The sequence below is a fragment of the Myotis nattereri genome (genome assembly GCF_964212035.1).
Source record: "Myotis nattereri genome assembly, chromosome: 1".
NCBI classification, from domain to species: domain Eukaryota; kingdom Metazoa; phylum Chordata; class Mammalia; order Chiroptera; family Vespertilionidae; genus Myotis; species Myotis nattereri.
The window spans coordinates 74,982,471-75,000,754 of NC_138075.1; the positions used below are offsets into that span (position 1 = coordinate 74,982,471).

Genomic DNA, 18,284 nt, shown 5'->3' on the forward strand with positions numbered 1-18,284 from the left:
AAGCAACAAATGAATAAATAAGACAGACAAACAAAAACTCATCGACACAAACAACAGTATGGTGGTTACCAGAGGGAAAGGGGTGTGGGAATAGTAAAGGGTAAAGGTGGTTAAATATATAATAATGGAAGAAGATTTGACTTTGGGTGGTGAACGCACATGCAATATACAGATGATGTATCACAGAATTGTATACTTGAAACCTATATAATTTGATTAACCAATGTCACTCCAATACATTTCATTTAAAAAAAAGAAAAAAAGGGAGAATAAACAAAAAACCCCCAATGAATTACATTTGTAGTAAGTACTACAAATAAATACAGTGATTTTTTGAGAGAAATATATTTAATCAATATAGGATGGTTTTTATTTTGAACACTAAAAGAGTATGAATGTTATAATCTATTATTATGTATAGAAGATAATCATAATATATTATTGAAATATCTTTTCAATATGGAATTTTTCTGGCCAACACCATTTTATTTTCTTATTCATTTATCTCTGTGTTAAGCACTATAATGGACAAATGAAAGAAAGATAAGTAAAATAAAAATTTACTGATTATTTACAAATTAATATCTATGCATTAAATACACAATTACAAAACTTTATTTTATTCCTACAACTTGCTCTGAGAAGTTAATATTAATTGCAATTCCAAGATAAACTGAATTTCAAGAATTCAAATTTGCTTGTTAGTGGCTGAATCATAGTATAAATCTTGGTTTTCTGAATCCAAAGTCCATATTCTTTTCACTATGCTATGTTGCTTCTCCAAATAAAACTAAAATTACAAAATAATATGACAAGTCCTTCCATAGAGCTTTGAACAAAATGCTTTTCACTACACCATGATGCCCTTCATAGTTTTAAGCTTGTCAGATCATGTGGTAAGTACTCTAGGGCAGTGCTTCTTGAACTATCTTTGGTGAAAAATTAGTTTTTTGCCCCCAATCCTTCATGGGTTGATACTTTAGTAAATACAAAATCATACACTTGAATTTTGTTCTGATGTAAAAATTGTCCTAATATGATGCAAACTGGCAACAGACAATTCATGGACTTGTACCTCTGTGTGGACCACTTTTTCATTGCTTCAGTGAATCCAAATATGATTAAGTTGCAATTTCCACCTTCAAGAAGCTTACAGTGTGGTTGGGGAGTTAGAATTGTACTCAGTTTACTAAAATACAAGGGATAGTAAAATAAATGCTGATAATATAACACAATACCTCACAGATATGATTAAAATTTAATGAACCTTGATGATAAATATGTCCCAGAGGTAGGGAGTCAGGAGGAAGGATCTGTTTGTCAGAATAAGGCTGGTGGTCTTAGAAATGGATGAAATAGTTGAAAAGTGGTAAAGAGTTTTATGTGACTGCAGCCACAATATTATTAGTCTTGAACCAAAAATCAAAAGGATTTGGGGTTGAATTCATTCCTATTATCCATGTTGATCAATCTTGTGTCTCATGAAGAACATCATAGTGTTTACCCTGGGAGGAAGCAGAGGGGTATTAAATGCAGAGAAAACCTGGTGGTTATACTAGTAGCAATAAATATTAGTAATAATAATAATGCAAGACATCGTAGGTATGGTAAACAATTAAGTAATATTTAAGATGAATATGTTCTCAGAGGTGGAGACTGGGGAGGAAAAGGAGAAGGGTCTGTCAGATAAAGGTTTATAGGCTTGGACGGGATTGCAATAGTAACTAGTTATGTGACTGGGGCCAGATATTGGTTTTGAAGCAAAAAATAAAAATATTTGAGACTGAATTCCTGTTATTAATGTTGACCATCTTATGTCATGACTAATATTATGGCATCAATACTGGGAAGAAACAGAGGGTATTAAATGCAGAAACAACTTTGTAGTAGAGAACAACTCCACATGAAAGCCACCAATTTCTCTGTGGTCACATTTTAGAGGCCCTGGGCATATTCTGTCAGTTTTAATGCTAGTGTAGATAAAGGCTTTCATAACTTTGATCTCCCTCTTAATTTATTACATAACTATTACAATTTACATTTTCAGGTAGCAATGCCGACAGAGCCAACAGATGGAGCGAATCACTCTGCAGTGTCAGAGTTTGTGTTCCTGGGACTCACGGATTCCTGGGAGATCCAACTTTTCCTCTTTGTGCTCTCCTTCACATTTTATGTGGCAAGCATCATGGGAAACACCCTCATTATGCTCACTGTGATTCATGACCCTCACTTACACTCCCCCATGTACTTTCTGCTGGCCAACCTCTCCTTCATTGACCTGGGAGTTTCTTCCGTCACTTCTCCCAAGATGATTTATGATCTTTTCAGAAAGCGTAAAGTCATTTCCTTTAGTGGCTGCATCACTCAAATCTTTTTCATCCATGTCATTGGTGGTGTGGAGATGGTGCTGCTCATAGCCATGGCCTTTGACAGATACGTTGCCATATGTAAACCTCTCCACTACCTAACCATCATGAGCCCAAGAATGTGCATTTTCTTTTTAATGGCTGCCTGGATGACTGGCCTTATCCACTCCATGGTTCAATTGGCATTTGTGGTAAAATTACCCTTCTGTGGTCCTAATGTTCTGGATAGCTTTTACTGTGACCTTCCTCAGTTCATCAAACTTGCCTGCACAGATACCTACCAACTAGAGATCATGGTCACAGCTAACAGTGGATTCATCTCTGTTGGCTCCTTCTCCATGCTGATCATTTCCTATATCATCATCATTTTCACTGTTAAGAAACACTCTTCAGCTGGTTCATCCAAGGCTCTGTCCACACTGTCAGCTCACATCACAGTGGTAGTCCTGTTCTTTGGTCCTTTGATATTTTTCTATACGTGGCCATCTCCCTCCATACATCTGGATAAGTTTTTGGCCATCTTTGATGCAGTTCTCACTCCTTTCTTGAATCCTATCATTTACACATTCAGGAATCAAGAAATGAAAGTAGCAATGGGGAGAGTATGCAGACAGCTGGTGAATTACAGGAAGATCTCTTAAGTTATGCCTGTATTCTGAAGAGCCCTCATTGATTGTTGATATTTATCATTGATGGTCAAACTCAGAGAGAAGATCTTGTTTGTTCTTCTTTAATTTTATTATATACACCGATATAGAATCTATTTTGTTTCTCACTCAGAAGGGAGGGACATTCATTTTTGAAAGGGGAGAGTTACATAAAGTATTTGTAAACCAACTGCCGGGAGCTGGTCCATGCTTGCTGTTTCAAGGGACCTGGCATATATGGCATACTGTTCTTAATATGTTTGCTCACCTTCTTGGCACTATGTGTTTTAACCAAGGTCTCTGAGAAAGGTTGTTTCCCCAGGTAGGGATTTTCCCCTGAAGTTAGGGAGGGAATAAAACCCCTTAACTAAATGCCAGGTGGGTAATTAATCACTTTAACTACGAACAATCATGCTTAAGCTACATAATCCTTACTCCCTGGAATGGAGATAAGAAACGCCCTAACCTTTGTAATAGAGATTGATAGGATTGGAATCAACTGGTATAAATACAGATGTAAGAAGACAGAATGGAGAGAGACAGAAATTGGCACAGAACCTACACAGAACGTTCTCTAGAGACAGAAGAACTTCGCTGGAGAGAACATGGCAAAAGATCCTGGACTGAACCTGACTACAGAAATTGGCAAGAGAACCTGACTAGAACCTGGTGACTGAACCTGGCTGGAGAACCTGGACAGAATCTGGCTGGAGAACCTAGCGAGGGAACATGGCTACAGAACCTGGCTGGAGAATCTGGAGAACCTAGCAAGAGAACATGGACACAGAACCTGGCTGGAGATCCTAACCAGAACTTCGCTGGAGATCCAGAGCAGAACCTCTCTGGAGATCCAGACCAGAACTTGACTGGAGATCCTGGCTAGGCAGCTGATCAACTGAATGCTGTCTCCGTGTCATTCCTTCTTCGCCGACTCCGTCTACACCTTTGGGAACCCCTGGACCTGCTGGGGTTGGACCCCGGCAACCAACAATTTTAATAATCTTGACTCCAAATTTCTAACGAATAATGTTTATATGAAATATTTTTTTTGGAAACACACAAAAGGGCATACTCCTTTAAGGTCTTCAGAACATAGAGAAATGTATTCCAATCCATCTTAATCCAGTATGACTTAATTTTAAATTGATTACATCTGCATATACTGTAAGACTATATTTCCAAGTATGGTCACATTCATAGGTATTGGGGATAAGGATTTTAACATATTTATTTGGTGGACACAAATCAACCTATAACAGTAGTGTAGAGAAAAAGATGGTTGTAGCATAGCTACCTATTGACCAGAGTGCAAATATATTTAAAATAAACAGTAGAGGAACTTTAGCTCTTTCCTAGGCAATTAACTATACTTTTAAAATAATGGAGAATATAGTCAGCATAAGACACAACAAATAATTTTGGTAAACTAAAGAATCTCTGCTAACTTGGAAGATTACACAGAAAATAAAGAATAGCATTTACTACCTAAGATTACACCAAGATAAATTTGTCATGTCATTATAACAGAGAGAAAACCCAGTTTCAGTCTTTTCTTCAATATAGTGTTTTGTGGTAAAGCATTTCTGACTTTTTAAAAAGAAACACATCAAAGCCAAGCTTTGCAAATATTGCCAAAATATTAACATATATCATTATTTGTTTTCAGATACTAAGGCAAACAGAATTTACTTTCTGAGCATTCTATAGCTTTCTATCTTCATTGGGTTTTGTTTTTTACTATCCTCTTTCAGATGCTGGAATAACCAGACATTTTATGTTAAGATAAAGCTATCCTCCTTTTCCTCTTGATAAACAAAATCATATCTTATTACTTTGCATAGTCAACCTTAATTTTTGGTTATAATTACTTTTAGAACAGTCTCAATAATCCACTTTATGACTTTAACTAAAGTAACTAACTTTTATTTCACAGACAGTACTCTGATAGTAGTTAAGCGGTAAAAATGGATTTTAATTAAGAACTACTGTAACAGGAGAAAAGAGACCTCAGTATAGAACTGGCTCAATTCCAAATACAATTAGGACAGTGGGAATTTATACCCAAAGAGCAGATTGAAAGGGTGTGTTGGTGGATGGGAAATTACTAAGAGGAGACATTAAGCATAGGGAAAACACTTGTTAAATTGACATGATTCTTGCTGAGGCAGGCCAAGAGATCAGATATCAAGGGTAAGGGTTTAGAAATTTTACTTGATATTAAAAGAGAGGTTTTTCTCTAAACTGATTTAGTAATATTCTTGCTAAAAGTGAGCTATCCAGTCCAGCAAGTATTGGCCCCAGGTTGAGGCCTAGTGGACAAGAGGGCTCAGAGGAACCTGACTAAAGTTTGGTCAACCTAAAGGTGAATAATTGAGAATTGTCTGTCATAATGATTTCAGTAGACTAACAAAGTTCAGGAACACTCAGAAATATAACCCCATACTGCCACCAACATCCTATTTATGCATTCTTAAAGGCAGTAAACATTATGCTTAAAGTAGCAAAAAGGAACACTTTACTAACATGAGCCAATGATATAGACATTCTATAAGGGTATAAGTAAAGACACACACACACACACACACACACACACACATAATGACCAATGTTTTCATACTCCATCTTATTTAAAAACTAGAGGCCCGATGCATGAAATTTGTGTAAGAGTAGGCCTTTCCTCCCCCAGCTGCCGTCACCGGCTTCCCTCAGGCACCTGGGGCCTGGGCTTCCCTTGCAGCCCCGGCTTTGTCTGGATGGTCATCGGGAAGGACATCTGGTTTAATTAGCATATTGTACTTTTATTATTATAGATTATCCAACAAACTTTCACAAAGTACTTTATTAATACTAAACCAAAATCTTAAAATAGCTAAGGATCTTAGAAGTTATATTTCAGTGGACTCACTATAAAACTGTCAGAATTATAATTACAGTTGATTGAGCACATAATTTTACATATTTTTGGTAATTTTAAATGCTTGCTTTATATGCCTTTCTGATAAGATCAGGGAGAAGACCCATGGCTATTTTATTAAAAATGTTACCAAACCATTCAGTTGTCCAAAAATTAATTTTGATTATTTGAATTCTCATATAAAAATGCTGTGAGCCATAATTTATATGAGAATTTTTTCTCTGAAAAAGATGGCATATATAAAACAGTGGTAATTCAGTTTCCGTTATGTTTTGGAAATTTGGGGAATATTAGATTCAAGTCATTACTTACTAATCCCCATAAAGCAATGCTAACAGAACTCCTTTAAGAGGCTCTATATTTAATTTATTAATATGTATTTGAATTAGGAAAATATTTCACACTTATACACATAAATACTAGGGTTAGTTATAGAACTTCAGCTACAGATCAAGACTCAGATTTACAAAATTTAAAAAGTATAGATAGATACACAAAATCTCACACTGGATCTCTATTTCTAATGGAAACAAGACAAACAGATTGAAAAATGGAAACAGACAAAAAGACTGAAAAAACCCCACAAAAGCCAACTAACAAACCAAAATGTCTATAATCTGTCATCTGATAGAGAATAGGTCCCACCACAGAGAGATTAACAATGATTAGATCACAAAACAAAATGAACAATCTCAGTTGTGACTAATGAGGAATAACCTAGACCTGGGCAAACCAGGATTGGAAAAAAGTTGGCCAAGAACAGAAACAAACACATAAAACAGAAAACCAACCAAGCAGAAAAACAAAATGTAGATCAGGGTGTCAATGAGGTAAAGTCTTAGTGATGTTTCATTATGGGAACCAAGAAGAGTCATGCTTGGCTTTAAACATCCATGAGTTGCATTCCTTGGGAAATAGTTTACTACTGGCTCTAGAAAGTGAGTCTACTTGGATATCTTGGTGGGACCTTCAGAGTAGTCAAAGTATAATTTTTAAAAATTAAAAACAAGGCTAATATAAAATGATCATGTGTCACTCATTTGACTCACGAATGAGGGAACCAACAAGGTGGATCCAATCAAGTTTTGATGGAATCAGTTTTTAAGACGCACTGGATGCCCCTGTAAGTGTCTCTCAAGACTTCTTGATTTTATCAATTCCATAATTCTGACTTGTGCCAGTGTTTTATAAATGGGCTGAGGCACAGTAACCACTTCAGATCTTATAAGAGACAAATGAGAGGGAAAAAATAGATTACCTTTTGTTTATAAAAATGCTTTACACAATTGTAAATTAGATTTTCTGTATTCATTCCATTTATTATTTAATATTTTTAATGTACAGTTTGATGAATTTTAAAAAAATTCTTTATTGTTGAAAGTATTACATATGTCCCCTTTTACCCCCAATGTCATCTCCCAGGCTGCCCCCACCATCCAGCCCTGGCTTTCACCCCTCCTCCATTGTCTGTGTCAATTGGTTATGCTTATATGCATAAAAGTTTTTTGGTTGATATCTTAACAACTCCCCCCTACGCTCAGCTCACCCTCCCCTGCCTTCCTCTGAGGTTGGACAATTTGTTCAATGATTTTGTGTCTGTGGATCTATTTTTATTCATCAGTTAATGTTGCTCATTATATTCCACAAATGAGTGAGATCATGTGATACTTATCTTTATCTGACTGGCTTATTTCACTTAGCATAATGCTCTCCAGTTCCATCCATGCTGTGGCAAATGGTAAGAGTTCTTTCTTTTTTACAGCAGCATCGTATTCCATTGTGTAGATGTGCCACTATTTTTTAATCCACTCATCTGCTGATGGGCACTTAGGCTATTTCCAAATCTTAGCTATTATAAATTGCACTGCTATGAATATAGGGGTGCATAAGTTCTTTCTGATTTTTGGGGGGATATATACCTAAAAGTGGAATCACTGGGTCAATTGGGAGTTCCATTTTTAATTTTTTGAGGAAACTCCATACTGTTCTCCACAGTGGCTGCACCAGTCTGCATTCCCACCAGCAGTTTATGAGGGTTCCCTTTTTTCCACATTCTTGCCAACACTTGTCGTTTGTTGATTTGTTGATTATAGCCATTCTGAGAGGTGTGAGATGGTACCTCATTGTCATTTTGATTTACATCTCTCAGATGTTATTGACTTTGAGCATTTAAAATTTTTTATTTGTTTTTTTAAATGTGTTTTTATTGATTTCAGAGAAGAAGGGAGAGGGAAAGAGAGATGAAAACATGATAATTATGATGTGTCTTGGTGTGGGTCTTTTTGGGTTCATCTTGTTTGGGACTCTCTGTGCTTCTATGACTATGTGATTTTTATGTGATGTATCACAATTTGTTTATGTGATGTATCACATTTATTGATTTGCGGATATTGTACCATCCTTGCATCCCTGGGATAAATCCTACTTGGTCATGGTGTATAATCTTTCTGATGTATTGCTGGATCTGATTTGCTAGAATTTTGTTGAGGATTTTGGCATCTGTGTTCATGAGGGATATTGGCCTGTAATTCTCTTTCATTGTGTTGTCTTTACCTGGTTTTGGTATTAGGATGATGCTGGCTTCATAGAATGAGCTTGGAAGTGTTCCTTCCTCGTGAATTTTTTGTAGTAGTCTGAGGAGGATAGGTTTTAGTTCTTCCTTGAATGTTTGGTAAAACTCCCCTATGAAGCTGTCTGGTCCTGGGCTTTTGTTTGCTGGAAGCTTTTTCATGACTGCTTCAATTTCTTTCATAGTTATCAGACTATTGAGATTTTTAGAATTTTCCTGATTAAGTTTTGGAAGGTTGTATTTTTCTAGAAATATGTACATTTCCTCCAGATTGTCTAGTTTGTTAGAATAGAGTTGTTCATAGTATTTTTAAACAAACGTTTGTATTTCTATGGGGTCTGTTGTTATTTCGCCTCTTTCATTTCTGATTTTGTTCATTTGGGTCCTCTCTCTTTGCTTCTTGGTAAGCCTTGCTAGAGGTTCATCAATTTTGTTTATCCTTTCAAAGAACCAGCTCTTGGTTTCATTGATCTTTTGTATTGTTTTTTTTTTTGTCTCTATGTCATTCATTTCTGTTCTGATCTTTATTATCTCCTTCCTTCTGCTGACTCTGGGCTTTTCTTGTTGCTCTCTTTCTAGTTATTTGAGTTGTAGAGTTAGATGATTTATTACAGTGATTTTTATTTATTTTTCTTTTAATTTTATTTTGTATTGGTTGTAGGTTTACAGCTTAGTGGTTAGACAATTATATGCTTTACATAATAGTGTTCCTCTTGATATGTCCAGTACCACAACTGACATACATAGTTATTACAATACTAGGAGTCAGTGCACGAATTTGTGCACCTTGAATGGAACTGTGGGCTGTGAGGTTGTGGTGGGCACAGGGGCAGGTCTCAGCCCATCCGCCCCATCCCCGTCCGGCCCCTCTGGCCACAGCTCCCTGTCCCCTCTCTGCCAGTAGCCCCACTGTCATGGCTGCCGCTCTCACGTGCTGATGGCGCTGGCCCTGCTCCCATCCGCTGACAGTTTGGAGTGATTGGGGCCAGCACCAGTAGTGGGTGCAAGTGCCAGGTGGGACTGCAGTAGCAAAGAATTTACAGGAGCCACCAGAGGCTTGCCCCGATGACAGCGCCTGGCGCCCCACCTTGATCTGCTGCCCCAGCTCACCTGCTCCACCATCCCTCCGCAGCCAATGCCCACCACGTTCCAAACTCTGCTGCCTGCTGCCAACGCCTGCCATGTTCCACATGTGGCCCCTAGTGGCCAGTGCACATCATAGGGACCGGTTGTTCAGTTGTTCCGCCGTTAGGTCTATTTATATATTAGGGTTTCATATCTATAGATTATTGGCTATATTTTCTATGCTTTACTTATATTCTCATGACTATTTTGTAATTATCAATTTGTACCTTCACTCTTTCATGCATTCCCCTAAACTCCCACCCCTCTGGCAACCATCAGTTCACTTTCTGTGTCTATGAGCCTGCTTAAATTTTGCTTATTTATTTATTTTGTTCTTTAGATTCCACATGTAAGTGAAATCATATAGTATTTGTCTTCCTCTGACTGGCTTATTTCACTGAGCATAATATCCTCTAGGTCAGTGATGGCGAACCTATGACACACGTGTCAGAGGTGACACGTGAACTCATTTTTTTGGTTGATTTTTCTTTGTTTAATGGCATTTAAATATATAAAATAAATATCAAAAATATAAATCTTTGTTTTACTATGGTTGAAAATATCAAAAAATTTCTATATATGATACGGCACCAGAGTTAAGTTAGGGTTTTTCAAAATGCTAACATGCCGAGCTCAAAAGGTTTGCCATCACTGCTCAAGATCCATTCATGCTGTAAGAAATAGTAAGATTTCATTATTATTTTAATGACTGAATTATATTCATTGTATATATGTACCACACTTTTTAAAAATTTTTTAATTTTTTTTATTGCTTAAAGTATTACAAAGGGTATTACATATGTGTCCTTCCCCCCCTCCCCCTTAACAGTCCCCTGGCCTCCCCTACGCCCCAGTGTCTTATGTCCATTGGTTATGCTTATATGCATGCATACAAGTCCTTCGGTTGATCTCTTACCCCCCTCCCTCCTGCCCCCCAACCCGCCCCGGCCTTCCCCCTGCAGTTTGACAATCTGTTTGAGGCAGCTCTGCCTCTGTATCTATTATTGTTCAAAAGTTTATAATGGTCTCTATTATCCATGAATGAGTGAGATCATGTGGTATTTTTCCTTCATTGACTGGCTTATTTCACTTAGCATAATGCTCTCCAGTTCCATCCATGCTGTTGCAAATGGTAAGAGTTCCATCCATTTTAGAGCAGCATAGTATTCCATCGTGTAGATGTACCACAGTTTTCTAATCCATTCATCTACTGATGGGCACTTAGGCTGTTTCCAGATCTTAGCTATGGTGAATTGTGCTGCTATGAACATAGGGGTGCATATATCCTTTCTGATTGGTATTTCTGGTTTCTTGGGATATATTTCTAGAAGTGGGATCACAGGGTCAAATGGGAGTTCCATTTTTAGTTTTTTGAGGAAGCTCCATACTGTCTTCCATAGCGGCTGCACCAGTCTGCATTCCCACCAGCAGTGCACAAGTGTTCCTTTTTCTCCACATCCTCTCGAGCACTCGTCGTTTGTTGATTTGTTGATGATAGCCAGTCTGACAGGTGTGAGATGGTACCTCATTGTTTTGATTTGAATCTCTCAGATGATTAGTGACTTTGAGCATGTTTTCATATGTCTCTTGGCTTTCTGAATGTCCTCTTTTGAAAAGTGTCTATTTAGGTCCTTTGTCCATTTTTTGATTGGGTTGTTTATCTTCCTTTTGTTAAGTTGTATGAGTTCCCTATAAATTTTGGAGATTAGTCCCTTATCAGATATGACATTGGCAAATATGTTTTCCCACACAGTGGGTTTTCTTGTTGTTTTGTTGATGGTTTCTTTTGCTGTGCAGAAGCTTTTTATTTTGATGTAGTCCCATTTGTTCATATTCTCTTTAGTTTCAAGTGCCCTAGGAGCTGTATCAGTGAAGAAATTGCTTCGGCATATGTCTGAGATTTTGTTGCCTTTGGATTCTTCTAGAATTTTTATGGTTTCCTGTCGTACATTTAAGTCCTTTATCCATCTTGAGTTTATTTTTGTGTATGGTGTAAGTTGGTGGCCTAGTTTCATTTTCTTGAATATATCTGTCCAATTTTCCATTTCCCCTAAGAACAGGAACAAGACAAGGATGCCCACTCTCACCACTCCTGTTCAACATAGTACTGGAAGTGTTATCCATTTCAATTAGGCAAGAAGAAGAAATAAAAGGCTTCCAAATTGGAAAAGAGGAAGTAAAACTGTTCTTATTTGCAGATGACATGATATTATACATACAAAACTCTAGAGACTCCATCAAAAAGCTACTAGACTTAATACATGAATTTGGCAATGTAGCAGGATATAAAATTAACCCCAAGAAATTTGAGGCATTTCTATACACCAATAGTGAACTTTCAAAAAGAGAGATTATAAAAACAATACCATTTACCATCGCACCAAAAAAAATTAAGCTACCTAGGAATAAACTTAACTAAAGAGGTATAAGACCTCTTCTCAGAAAACTACAGGACATTGAAAAAAGAGATAGAGGGAGACATAAACAGATGGAAGAACATACCGTGTTCATGGATTGGTAGAATCAACATCATTAAAATGTCCATACTACCCAAAGCAATCTATAAATTCAGCGCACTTCCCATTAAAATACCAACAGCATACTTCACAGATGTAGAACGAACTCTCCAAAAATTCATCTGGAATAAAAAAAGACCCCGAATAGCTGCAGCAATCCTGAGAAAGAACAAAGTAGGTGGGATCTCAATACCAGATATCAAGCTGTATTACAAAGCCACTGTTCTCAAAACTGCCTGGTACTGGCACAAGAACAGGCATATAGATCAATAGAATAGAATAGAGAGCCCAGAAATCGGCCCGAACCAATATGCTCAATTAATATTTGACAAAGGATGCAAGAACATACGATGGAGCCAAGATAGTCTCTTCAATAAATGGTGTTGGGAAAATTGGACAGATATGTACCACACTTTTTAATTAATTCATTCATTTTTTGTACCACAGCTTTTAAAATATACCCATCTGCTGATGGGCACTTGAGTTACTTTCATATCGTGGCTATTTAAAATAATGCTGCAATGAACATAGGGGTGCATATATTCTTTTGAATTAGCATTTTGGGTTTCTTTGGATAAATCCCCAGAAGTGGAATTACTGGGTCATAAGACAGATCCATTTTTACTTTTTTGAGGAAACTCCATACTATTTTTCATAGTGGCTATACCAGTCTGCATTCCCACCAACTGTGTATGAATGTTCTCTTTTCTCCACATCCTCGCTAACACTTGTCATTTGTGGATGATAGCCATTTTAACACGAATGAGGTGATATCTCATTGTGGTTTTAATTTGCATTTCTCTGGCAATTACTGATATTGAGCATCTTTTTATATGTTTATTGATTGGCATTCTGTATGTCCTCTTTGGTGAAATATCTTTTCAGTTCATCTGCCCATTTTTATATTTATTTATTTACTAGAGGCCAGGTGCACAAAAATTTGTGCACTTGGGGGGGAGGCAGAGGGGTTCCCTCAGCCTGGCCTGCACCCTCTAGCAGTCTGGGACCCCTTGGGTGATGACTACCTGCTGGCTTAGGCCCGCTCCCAGGGGATTGAGCTTAAGCTGGCAGTCAGACATCCCTCTGGCAGCCCAGGAGCTATTGGGGGATGTCCACTTGCCAGCGCGGAGCAGACCTAAGATGCAGTTGGACATCCTTAACGCTGCTGAGGTGGCAAGAGAGGCTCCCACCACCACCGCTGTACTGTCAGTTGTCAGCCTGGCTTGTGGCTGAGCAGAGCTCCTCCCATGTGGGAGTGCACTGACCACCAGGGGGCAGCTCCTGCATTAAGTGTCTGCCCCTGGTGGTCAGTGTGTGTCATAGTGACCAGTCATTCCCAGTTGTTCTGCTGTTAAGGTCAATTTGCATATTACCCTTTTACTATATAGGATTTATTTATTTATTTATTTGTTTGTTTGTTTATTTATTTATTTATTTACTTATTTATTTATTTAGCTCAACCACTAAGTCACACTGGCTTGGCCACGTTCTTTTTTTTTTTCTTCACACCCAGACAGGTTTTATTTATTTATTTATTTATTTATTTATTTATTTATTTATATTATTGTTTAAAGTATTACAAATAATAGTACATATGTCTCCTTTTCCCCCCATTGGCCTACCGTTGCTCCCCCCCCCCTCCCCGGCACATGTCCTCACCGCCCTAGTATCTGTGTTCATTGGAAATGCTCATATGCATGCATACAAGACCTTTGGCTGATCACCCCACACCCCAACCTTCCCCTACCTTCCTGCTGTAGTTTGACAGTTTGTTCGATGCTTCTTTGCCTCTGTATCTATTTTTGTTCATCAATTTATGATGTTCATTATATTCCACTCACAAATGAGTGAGATCATGTGATATTTATCTTTCTCTGACTAGCTTATTTCACCTAGCATAATGCTCTCCAGTCCATCCAGGCTGGTCTTTTTTTTTTTTTTTTTTTTTTTTTTTTTTTTTTTTACAGCAGCATAGTATTCCATTGTGTAGATGTACCACAGTTTTCTAATCCACTCATCTGCTGAAGGGCACTTACGCTGTTTCCAAATTTTATCTATTGTAAATTGTGCTGCTTTGAGCATACAGGTGCATATATCCTTTCTGATTGGTGTTTCTGATTTCTTGGGATATATTCCTAGAAGTGGTATTACTGAGTCAAATGGAAGTTCCATTTTTAATTTTTTGAGGAAATGCTATATTGTTTTCCACAGTGGATGCACCAGTCTGCATTCCCACCAGCAGTGCAAGAGGGTTCCTTTTTCTCCACATTCTCTCCAGCACTTGTCTTTTGTTGATTTGTTGATGATAGCGATTTTGACAGGTGTGAGAAGGTACCTCATTGTTGTTTTGATTTGCATCTCTTGGATGATTAGTGACTTTGAGCATGTTTTCATATGTCTCTTGGCCTCCTGTATGTCCTCTTTTGAAAAGCTTCTATTTAGGTCCTTTGCCCATTTTTTAAGTGGATTTCTTATCTTCCTTTTGTTAAGTTGTATAAGTTCCCTATAAATTTTGGAGATTAAACCCTTATCAGAGATAACATTGGCAAATATGTTCTCCCATGCAGTGGGCTTTCTTGTTGTTTTGTTGATGTTTCTTTTGCTGTGCAAAAGCCTTTTATTTTGATGTAGTCCCATTTGTTTATTTTCTCCTTAGTTTCTATTGCCCTATGAGCGGTATCGGTAAAGGTATTGCTATGACAAATGTCTGCTACTTTGCTGCCTTTGGCTCTTTCTAAGATTTTCATGGTTTCTCATCTTACGTTTAAGTCCTTTATCCATTTTGAATTTAATTTTGTATATGGTGTAAGTTTGTGGTCTAGTTTCATTTTTTAATGTATCTATTCCATTTTCCCAAAACCATTTGAAGAGACTGTCCTGACTCCATTGTATGCTCGTGCCTCCTTTGTCAAATATTAATTGATCGTAATGGCTTGGGTTGATCTCTGGGTTCTCAGTTCTTTTCCATTGGTCTATATGTTTGTTCTTGTGCCAGTTCCAGGCAGTTTTGAGAATAGTGGCTTTGTAGCATAGCTTGATATCTTGTATTATAATCCCTCTCACTTTGTTCTTTTTTCTCAAGATTGGTGCAGCTATTTGGGGTCTTTATTTTATTCCAGGTGAATTTTTGGAGTTCGTACTAGGTCTTCGAAGTATACCATTGGTATTTTAATAGGGATTGCATTTAATTTATAGATTGATTTTGGTAGTATGGACATTTTAATGATATTGAGTCTACCAATCCATGAACATGGTATATTCTTCCATTTGTTTATGTCTCCCTCTATCTCTTTTTTCAGCATACTGTAATTTTCTGAGTACAGGTCCTTTACCTCTTTGTTTAAATATATTCCTAGGTATCTTAATTTTTTTTGTTTCTATGGTAATTGGGATTGTGTTTTTAGATTCTCTTTCTGTGAGTTCATTGTTTGTGTATAAGAAAGCCATAGATTTTTGAGTGTTAATTTTGTATCCTACTACATTGCCAAATTCACTTATTAATTTTAATAGGTTTTTGATGGAATCTTTAGGGTTTTCTATGTACAATATCATGTCATCTGTGAATAATGACACTTTTACTGCTTCTTTTCCAATTTGGATGCCTTTTCTTTCTTTTTAAAAAAATATATTTTATTGATTTTTTACAGAGAGGAAGGGAGAGAGATAGAGAGTTAGAAACATCGATGAGAGAGAAACATCGATCAGCTGCCTCTTGCACACCCCCTCCTGGGGATGTGCCTGCAATCAAGGTACATGCCCTTGACCAGAATCAAACCCACACCCCTTCAGTCTGCAGGCCGATGCTCTATTTACTGAGCCATAAAGGTTAGGGCTCTTTCTTCTTGTCTGATCACTATGGCTGGTACTTCTAGTACTATGTCAAACAGAAGTTGTGAGAGTGGGTATCCCTGTCTTGTTCCTGTTCTTAGGGGAAATGGTGTTAGTTTTTGCCCATTGAGTATGATGTTGGCTGTAGGTTTGTCATTATGGCTTTTATTATGTTGAGGTATGATGCCTCTATTCCCACTTTGCTGAGAGTTTTTATCAGGAAGGGGTGTTGGATTTTGTCAAATACTTTTTCTGCTTCAATTGATATGATTATATGGTTTTTATCTCTCAGTTTGTTTATGTGATGTTTCACATTTATTTATTTGCAGATATTGTACCATCCTTGCATCCCCTAAATAAATCCCACTTGGTCATGGTGTATGATCTTTGTAATGTAATGCTGGATTGTAGTTCCTAGAATCTTGTTGAGAATTTTGGCATCTATGTTCATCAGGGATATTGGCCTGTAATTCTCTTTCTTTGTCTTGTCTTTATCTGGTTTTGGGATTAGGGTAATGCTGGCTTCATAGAAAGAGCTTGGAAGTGTTCCTTCCTCTTGAATTTTTTGGAATAGTCTGAGAAGGATAGGTTTCAGTTCATCTTTGAATGTTTGATAAAACTTTCCTGTGAAGCCATCTGGTCCAGGACTTTTGTTTGTTGGAAGTTTTTTGATTACCACTTCAATTTCATCCACAGTTATCAGCCTATTCAGATTTTTTGATTCTTCCTGTTTGAGTTTTGGAAGGTCCTATTTTTCTAGGATTATGTCCATTTCTTCTAGGTTGACCAGTTTGTTGGAATAAAGTTGCTCATAGTATTTTTCTTTATGATTCTTTGTATTTCTGTGTGTTCTGTTGTTATTTTGTCTCTTTCATTTCTGATTTTGTTATTTGGGTCCTCTCTCTTTGCTTCTTGGTGAGCTTGGCTAGAGGTACATCAATCTTGTTCATCTTTTCAAAGAACCAGCTCTTGGTTTCATTGATCTTTTGTATTCTGTTTTTGGTCTCTATGTCATTTATTTCTGCTCTGATCTTTAATACTTCCTTCCTTCTGCTGACTCTGGGCTTTTCTAATTGCTGGTTTTTTCTAATTCTTCAAGTTGCAGAGTTAGATGCTTTATTACCAGTTTTTGTTGTTTTTTGAGGTAGGTCTGTAATCTAGAACTTCCCTCTCAGGACTGCTTTCTCTGTGTCCCATCGATTTTGGATTGTTGTGTTGTCATTGTCATTGGTTTCCAGAATGCTTTTTATTTCTTCTTTGATCTCTTTGGTAACCCAAACATTGTTTAATAGCATGCTGTTTAACCTCCAAGTGTGTGAATTTTTGTGGTTGTTTATATTGTAGTTTATTTTTAGTATTATGCCATTGTGATCTAAGAAGATGCTTCATATGATTTCAATCTTCTTGAATTTGGAGAGACTTTGCTTGTATCCCAGTATGTGGCCTATGTTTGAAAATGTCCCAAGTGCACTTGAGAAGAATGTATATTCTTTAGCTTTGGGTGAAATGTTCTGAAGATGTTGATTAAGTCCATCTGGACTAACGAGTTGTTTAGAATTGCTGTTTCTTTGCTGACTTTTTTTTGTCTAGAGGATTTATCCAGTGATGTTAATGGAGTATTAAAGTCTACTACTATGATTGTATTGCTGTCAATCTCTCCCCTATATGTTCCAGAAGATTTTTTTAAAATGTATTTGGCTGCTCCTTTATGGGTGCATATGTTTTTACCAGAGTTATATCCTCTTGTTGTATTGATCCCTTTAGAATTATGAAGTGGCCTTCCTTGTCTCTTGTAATGGCCTTCACTTTGAGGTCTATTTTGTCAGATATAAATATTGCTACCCCAGGCTTTTTTTTTTTTTTTAAATTTCCTTTGCCTGAAAAATATTTTTCTATCCCTTCATTTTCAGTCTGTGTGAGTCCCTTGTTCTGAGGTGGGTCTCTTATAGACAGCATATATATGGGTCATATTTTCTTATCCATTCAATCACTCAATGTCTTTTGATGGAGCATATAGTCCATTTTCATTTAATGTTGTTATTATTAGGTACTTGTTTTGTAGCCATTTATATTCTTTATGCCTGTTTTCCTTCCTCCCTTTCTATTTCTTCTTTTTGCAGCATTCCCTTTAGCATTTCGTGTATTGTTGGCTTGGTAGTGATAAACTCCCTTAGCCTTTTTTTTGTCTGCGCAGCTCCTGATTTCCCCTTCAATTTTGATTGATGGTCTTCCTGGGTAGAGTATTCTTGGATTCAGTCCTTTGCTTTGCATCACTTTGTATACTTCATTTCATTCCCTTCTAGCTTGATATGTTTCTGT

The 18,284-nt window shown here is 37.1% G+C and overlaps 1 protein-coding gene across 1 annotated transcript; it reads left to right on the plus strand.

Moving 5' to 3' along the window:
- Nucleotides 1-2,053: 2,053 nt before the first annotated feature.
- Nucleotides 2,054-3,007, plus strand: LOC308531322 (olfactory receptor 4F3/4F16/4F29-like; the record flags this gene model as incomplete). Its single annotated transcript, XM_081108285.1, has 1 exon — nt 2,054-3,007. The coding sequence occupies one exon, from the start codon at nt 2,054-2,056 to the stop codon at nt 3,005-3,007; it is 954 nt and encodes a 317-aa protein (XP_080964411.1).
- Nucleotides 3,008-18,284: the final 15,277 nt, after the last annotated feature.